We start from the raw sequence: 8,136 nt of genomic DNA, 5'->3' as shown, positions 1-8,136 counted from the left end.
TAATGAATGACTCCTGGCACAGCTTTTATTCCAATAGAATGAATTTAATCTGTGCGGAGGACATTGTTCTTGAGGGAACACGACTGCAGTGTACTTTAGATATCTTAAGGTTTAAATTAAGTCCTTCGAATGATGTGCATTAAGTGACTATTTATTTATTTATTTAATGTGTGAATGGTATGACTGAATTGGAATAGGAAATACAAGAAATTGCATATGAATTTGGTGTTTTGAATTGTTTGCCATTCGATGAGTGAAGAATTTGTAGGACTCTGCTGGGGATTGGCTTATCCAACAGATGAAGTTCCATTTGTCTGCTGGACATATGTTAGGGTCAAGTGGATCTGGCAGGGGAGTGAGGCAAAGCAACAGTCCGGGGATCGACTTCCCTGCATTGGAATAGGTGCTAACAAGAATGCAAGCCAAGGTAGAACAGCATACGCCGAGGGATCCGTGACCAATGCTAGCTTGGTTTTTAATATGCGGACACTGAACACCTTCAGTTTCAAATAAGACCCTTACCCCGATGGCCGGGTTAGCCAGAGAGGACATTTTTCCCAGACAACTCATGTGATCAAGATGTGGATACCAATTTAACAAAAAATAAAAACCGATGGAAGAAGAGGAGATGGCGGTATCAAGCGCATTATTGGAGGACGAGATGCTGGGATCCAGCTAGGAGACAGTAGCCGTCGAGGGCAGTACACTCGGTGCTAGCTTTAGTACCGCTATGCTGAAACTAACAACAAGGACCTTAGCTGCGTGTAGTGAGTATCAGTCATAGTATTCCTAACCTAAAACTGTCGGTAGGTTCTTTCAAAAGTAAGGGCTAACACGAATGTCGGTCACCGAATACTAGCAAAGAATCGAGGGTCCATTAGAGTCTTGTTTGCGGAACGCCAAGCATTACACACGATGAGATCCCCGGAAGATCGGTCGCTTGCATCTGATGTTGAAGATCCGCATAAATATGGACAAGGTCGTTCAATCCCAGTGCTTCTAAAACTCAAAGATTCAAATGGACGAGTGGGTGGTTATCACGAAAGAGGAACCCCAGGCAACGGCCAACCTTTTCTGCTCCGTATAAATGGAAAGTACCCGGAGCCATTGGAAACGGCGGACTACAAATTGCCGTTCAGAAAAGTGAAAGTTTTTCTCTCTCCGGACGACAGCTTGGATTCAATCGACGCTGCCAGTGAACTGGTGGAGGAGATGAAGAGCGACGGTACAACGGGAACTGATGAACCCTTACGCAAACAGATCATGCCGAGGGCAGCGCAGATAAATCTGCAGCATTGAAAGTCCGTCTCAGCTAATCTAGTGGTCTTCCTCCTAGAGGAAGACATCGATGTCGGACTAATACAGGAACTGCGGATCGGAGAACCCAAGCTTCCGAGGAATACATAAGGACTGACAAGATCATTGTCTTGTACAGTAAGAGCTCTGATCCTACGGTGAGACGTTTCAAGCGAAACAGTTTTTGTAAGCTGAAATATCAATGGTCTCCAACTTGTAGTCTTCTATCTTTATTCTTCCCGTTTGACCAGTGCAGTTTAATGTTGTTTGTTGTTTCATTTTTGGTGCTGACGTTGCCATCATATATTTTGTCTTACCTTGATTAATTTCCAGGCCAAGATCTCGTCCCGCCTACTCCATCTGGACGAACGCAGTTTGTACATCTCGGATCGTTCTTCTCATCATGTCGACATCGTCAGCATAGGTCAGTAGTTGGGCGGACTTAAAGAGGATCGTACCCCTCGCATTTGTTTCGGTATCACGGGTCATTTTCTCCAGGGCCAGGTTAAAGAGAATGCATGATAGAGCATCCCCTTATCTTAGACACTTGTTGATGGTAAATAGTCTCAAGAGTGATTCTGATGCTTTTATCTGGCCTCGCACATTGGTCAGGTTTAGCCTAGTCAGCCTTATCGAATTCGTCAGGATACCCAATTCTCTCATGGTCGTATACAGTTTTGCCGTGGCTATGCCATCATAGGCGGCTTAAAAGATAAAAGTTTACAAGGGCAATATCTATGGTAGGAAAAGAAGATGAGGCCGATCCTGCCTGAGATGAAGCGTTGGCGTAGGTCAGGATGCCAGGCAGGGTAGGGATGTCGAATTGGTGGACCTCGGCGAAAAACCAGGATGTCTGGAGTTCCTTATTAAGGCAGGCCTAGACCGGATACCGGTTGTTGCGCCGTTGATGATGATGACGATGGTCCTAAGCCATTCTTCATCGTCTTTCGTCGCGCATTCCATCAGTATATGACCTGGTCAAAAGTGTATCCCGGTGAACACAAGCTTCGAAGTTCAAGGGATCGCACATTTGCCTGGCGGCAAGGTTTTCTATAGTTTCCTGCTTCTTACGAGTGAGTATTTGCTCCACAAAATTTTTTGGTAGTATGGCCAGTCGAATGCCCATGATCGCACTAGCATAGCTAATGGCGGTCTTCGTGATTCATGCCCCGGTTTTCTTCCCCACCGTCCCTCCCCCCCCCCCCTTGAGTTCAGGTTTGGGCTTTTGGGAGCATTCCCTTCATGCGGGCTAATCTCTGCTGCTCCCCGCTTTCTTGGTTCCGAAAAGGACGGCTTGGGACTATCCTGAGTCAGGGGTTAAGGGCAGGCCATACTACCAAAAAATGTTCCCGAGCAAATACTCATTCGTGAAGAGTTGGAAACCATCGAAGACCTTGCCATCCCTTGTACTGCGAAGCTTGTGTTCACCGGGATACGCTTTCGACCAGGTCTGGTGAACTGCAGAGACAGAGACACTGCAGAGTGGCTTAGGAGCATAGTTCCTAGATTGGCAGGCTCAGGAGGGGTAGAAATGTCAACGTGTGCTGGAGATGATAAACCAGGAGCACACATGGTGACAGTTTTTCTCCTAAAAGCCGCAAAAAGAGTGAAGGATGATCTCATGGACTTACAAGTAGCTTAGAATGAGGATCTCCATACGATTATGGAGAGTCTTCAGAAGCAAGATGGAGGAGAAGGGTAGACTCCTCACGGGATAGATGACCGATACCTGGAGGCAATCTAACGTCGGAGTTGCAATATCAACTATCGATTTGGCAACAAACGTGTGCACGTGCACAGGGAAAAGCCGAGGAAAGACACCTCGGAGGAGACACCGCGTGAAAAGCATACCGAGGTCCCTAGGACGCCTAGGGCTCAGGCTGGACAGCGATGCACAGTGGAGAAGAACTCCAAACAATAACGGAGTCAATGGCCAGCACTGAGATAGCCCAGATAAACCTCCATCATGCGAAAGCTGCATCTGCGGTAATTGCAAGTTCCAAGGAAAACATTAGAATAGTGCTGGCTCCGGAGCCCTGGGTATACCGGGGGCAGATTCGCGGTCTGCAAGGAGGAAGCATGCAGGTAATTTGGGACTACTCTTGTGAAAAACTAAGAGCTTCAATAATTCCTAAACGTAATTTAAAATACATGTGTCTTTCAGAATTCCTCACCGAGACCATGTGGCTATCCAAGTCTCATTGGAAGCCAGGAGGAGCACTCGAGAGGCAGTCGTGGCATCGGGATACTTCCCAGAAGACGAAATCCAGGCTCCACCGGAACAAGTGCAAAACTGGTGAAGTACTGTGAGAAAAGGGCATTACCACTTCTCCTTGGCTGCGACGCTAATGCGCATCACGAAGTCTGGAGAAGCAGCGACACCAATCGAAGAGGTGAGTACCTTCTTGAATTTATTCTTAGCAATAAGTTAGAAATATATAATTTAGGGAGCACTCCAGCATTTGTGACCAGCACTAGACAGGGGGTGCTAGACTAGGAAATACTCTAAAGTACGGGATGGTCAGGAATTGGAGGCCCTCTATGCCTATTCACAGAATAATCAGATTCCTCATTGGGGGTAACCCCTAAATAAAAAAATAATGAGGAATCCCAGGAGAATGGATTGGGATTCCTCTGCAAGGCACCTGAGCAACAACATGGAACCTTGAACGGGGTGGCGACATCAGGAGTGAACTGGAACTAGAAACCTCAACACAGTCGTCATTGACGCATATGAGGCCAGCTGTTCGGCTAAGACAGTTAAGTCATAAAAGGATGCTCCATGGTGGAACAGAAACCTGGCCAGAACCAGAACCAGAACAGAGGTACGAAAACTCTTCAACCGGGGACGGGCCTAGGTACAAAAATGCACTGACTGCGTATATCAATGCGATTAGGGAAGCAAAACAGAATAGCGTCAGGGAATTCTGTCAAGGCTTTACAAGGCTGTAGCCAAATACGGGGTAATATCCTTTGTTTGTTTGAAGATGGAAGATGAGACATTTACCGAGAATGAGGAGGACAGAGTACACCTGCTTCTCAAAACTCATCGCCCGGTGTCCTACCTCCCAGCGGCAGGCGACAACATTCTGCCTGATACCGCAACAACGAACAAAAGGGGAAGAAAGGAGAAGTGAAAACTGCCAAAAGAGGTATGTTCAGCAGATAGGGTAAGGTGGGCAGTGGGAGTCTTAAAACCACTGAAGTCACCCAAAGTAGATGAAATTTTCCCTGCACTAATCTAGAGAGGCCAAGGAATCATCTTAGAGTCTCTTCTCAGGCTGGAAAGGTACAGTATATCCTTGGGATATATACCAAGAACATGGAGATGGGCAAAAGTGGTCTTTATTTCGAAAACGTGTGAAAAGGATCGATTTCACCCAAAATCAGTCAGACCAATTTGCTTAACATTGTTTGTACTCAAAACGGTGGAGAAGGTCATAGACAACTATATTAGAACTAACGTGCTAAAGCGTAATCATCTACTTCAGTGTCAATACGCTTACTTACACTGACGGATCCCTCACAGCATACCGAGCGTATGCCGGTGTCATTAATCCAAGGAAATGTGCTTGGAGTCAATGGGCAGGTACACTAGCACATTCCAAGCGGAAATATACACTATAGGCAAATGTGCCTCTTTTAATCTTCAGAGGAACTACGGGGGCAGAAGATTGCTATTCTCGCCGACAGCCAGGCAGTGATCAAGACGCTTAGGTCCAACCAGATGAACTCTAAACTGGTATGGGAATGCCTTGCTCGGCTCCTCCAACAAGGTCTGGATACTTTGGGTTCCAGGCTATGTAGAGTTGAAAGGCAACGAAGCAGAGGACGAACTAGCCAAGAATAGAGTAGGAACGCCTTTACACGGGCCAGAACCCTTCTGTGGAATCGGAAATGGTTTCATGGCTATGACATTAGAAAATGAAAAGGAACGGTTGAGGGAAATATACTGCGCACAAAGGATTGCTTAAACCTCTACAAAAAGAGCCTCCGAATCATAGTGGGAGTTCTCACTGGTCACTGTCGGTTAAACTATCACCTGGGGAAGCTAGGGATATCTAAGGACACTGCCTGCAGGTTTTGTGTGGAGTGTGACGTAACCTATACATGTCCTGCGACAGTGTCTGGCACTGGCGCAAAGTAGGTCGATGCATCTGAGAGAACAGTTAATACCAGATACAAAGTTGAAAGATCTGTATGTAGGGAATATTCTAAAAGTCCTAACAGTTATAGGCTTGCTTGAGATACTATAGCCAATAGGTACACTATAAGGGGCACAATAGTTCTTTAAGGACGCGGTGCGACTACCCCTTAACATCGGCCTGGCATCACCCCCTCGTTTTCTATCGAGGTTTTTTGTTTTTTTAAAAATTGAGTCCATGTCTTGGCTCCATGAGTAGTCCGTGAAGAATGTCCACCCTGGTTGGCCCGGCTACCAGGGTAAGGGTCTTATTTGAAACTGTAGGTGCCCAAGGTATTCATAGTTCGCATACTAAAGACCAGGCTCCCCATTGGCCACGCAGTCCTCGGCGTATGCTGTTCCACTGTGGCTTGGGGTCTTATTAGTACCTTCTCCGGTGCAGGGAGATCTACTTGCCCTTAACACATGACCCACAGACAAGTAGATCCTTGTCAGTTGGATGAGCCTACTCCCAGCCCGGCCCTACATAATTTTGGCCAGTCCGAAGACAGTTTCCAGTGGCCACCACGAGGAGGTCGTGTGAGGACTTGCCGAGTTATGCAAATTTAACTGATTTTGATTTTCCTAAAAATAGGCGTCGATGTCTTACACTCTACAAAGGGGTGAACAGCAGGTGCATAATAAAGAAAACTGCCAAGAGTTACAGTTTCTTTGTTTTTAAAATTGAAATTCTTCATTAATGTCATCTGTCTATTACCTGACAACCTGGCCATTGAATTAAATCAAAGTCATTGCAAATTATTTTGATTTCACACATTTTGTAAGTCCAATCAATTTTCAGTGATTTCCCTGGTTTTTAAACGCGACATTGACATTATTTCGGACAAAACATGGATCTGAGTTGATTTTAATGAAACTCTTATCAATAGCCCTGGCTTAATACGGGGAAGAAATTATAATTAGTATCTTATCATTTCTCACCTTTCCAATAATTGTAAAAGATAACACGATCGGATAAGAGATATATAGACGGAATAGACTCGTGTAACAGTAGTCTTAGCCTAAAATTGTGGAACAGTAGGATTTACTTTGAATAATGAGATCTGACCGGAGAATTGGACTGAATATTTTACTAGCAGTTATTTTGGGGGTAATTATTTGGTGCAAAATCTGGTCCTCCTGGTGAAATTTAAAGTTACACGCGAAAAAAAAAACCCTTTAAAGTTCGCTTCCTGTGGAGGACTGGATTTGCTAGCCTTTATCCAAGTTTAGTTACTTAGATGTTAATGCTAATTTTCAGTTGGCTGGCCATTGTTACGGAGGGACTTGCGAGTCAGCAAAGCGATGGGGTTTCATTTGCCTAAGTGCTACTGAGTTAGCGGTTTGTGGGACACACGATGGTATCACTTTCCTCGCACTGGATTCCGAAATCTGCCCTTCCGGCACATATTGCAATGAAGATCATCGAAACTGCTCATCCACGCCATCTCTCAAATCCAGCTATGCAGAAATTTTTACTTGCCCTTCAGAAGGATTTTACCCAAACTTGGGCAATTGTGGAAAATTCATTTATTGTTCATCTGCGGGGGCTGACCCCGTCTCCATTGACTGTCCCCCAGGGAAAATGTACTCGACGAAACAAGGGTGTTGCACGGACACCTTAACCGAGGCCAGTTGTGAACGACGATTGATCTCTTGCGAAACTCAGGGTCAAGTAGGTGCGTGGCCTGAAGATAACAGATATTTTTACTATTGCTCTAAGGTACCACCACCATATTCGATGGTGTACCCACATTTGATGAAGTGTGGGGAGAATGAGGTTTTCTCCAACGATCGATGTGTATTGCAAACAGCAACTACTGCTGCGACTACCACGCTACCTCAAAAGTGCACACCTGGAACTTTCTTTAGGGACTCTCAAGATTGCCGTTGGTACAGCTATTGTGATAGTGACAGGGTTCTCAAAAAGTACTGGTGTGGTTCATACGCGTATTTTGACACAGGAAAGAATCGATGTCTCGTTGGTAACTGTTAGATGGAAGATCAATGTTCATGTCCTAAATGACCAGCAAAATTATATATAAGGTTCAAATAGAAGTGTCGAAGTGAAAGAGAACTCCGTTTTCGCAAATATATACTTTTTCTAATTGTACAGATTTATTGCTGTTCCTTTCCAAATTTATTTTATTAAAACTGTCTATGGTTCTTCTTTTTCTTCAGCCTTTATCCTATTCACACAAGCTCCTCGTGACCGGTTTCGCCATTTGGTTCCTGCCTGATCTGGATGCAATCACGAGGCTTTTAAACTCCTATCTAGCGTATTAAGCCACCGTGGTTTCAGCCGGCCTTTTGGTCGCTTATTATAGACTTCGATGTTCAGACCAATCTCGGCTAGTGAATTCGCGCGAATTATGTGATCATATCATCGAAGACGTCTCTCTCTTGCAGTTTTTCCACGATCGGTGCAACACCAAATCAATCGCGGATATCATCATTTCGGATGTGATCAAAACGTGTCACGCCTCTAGTCCAATGCAACATCTTCGTTTCCATTACCGCGAGACGCCGTTCATTACTTTTTATAGTCGGTCAATACTCAGAACCATAGAGAGCGACAGGACGGGCGACATTAGGCTAAATTTTAGATTTAGGACGTTCGTTGACATGTGGAACAAAAAGGACACCAGTTGTGGAAC

At 45.1% G+C, this 8,136-nt stretch overlaps 1 protein-coding gene across 1 annotated transcript; it reads left to right on the top strand.

Annotated features, from left to right (window-relative positions):
• The first annotated feature begins 6,439 nt into the window (after positions 1-6,439).
• LOC119648317 lies at positions 6,440-7,588 on the top strand. The gene is made up of 2 exons (XM_038049998.1): positions 6,440-6,590; positions 6,741-7,588. Exons 1-2 carry the CDS (start codon positions 6,537-6,539, stop codon positions 7,473-7,475), a joined length of 789 nt encoding a protein of 262 aa, XP_037905926.1. The 5' UTR covers positions 6,440-6,536; the 3' UTR covers positions 7,476-7,588.
• The last annotated feature ends 548 nt before the right edge of the window (positions 7,589-8,136 follow it).

The sequence above is a fragment of the Hermetia illucens genome, chromosome 2 (assembly GCF_905115235.1).
Source record: "Hermetia illucens chromosome 2, iHerIll2.2.curated.20191125, whole genome shotgun sequence".
NCBI classification, from domain to species: domain Eukaryota; kingdom Metazoa; phylum Arthropoda; class Insecta; order Diptera; family Stratiomyidae; genus Hermetia; species Hermetia illucens.
The sequence above is the reverse complement of the archived record's forward strand: the minus strand, read 5'-3'. Positions and strand labels throughout refer to the sequence as shown.

Bases quoted from the DNA above. Each gene is read 5' to 3' on its own strand.
- LOC119648317 (XM_038049998.1), top strand. From the start codon at position 6,537: ATGAGATCTGACCGGAGAATTGGACTGAATATTTTACTAGCAGTTATT. The intron at 6,591-6,740 runs GTAATTATTTGG...GCTAATTTTCAG, and splicing joins TACTAGCAGTTATTTTGGGG to TTGGCTGGCCATTGTTACGG.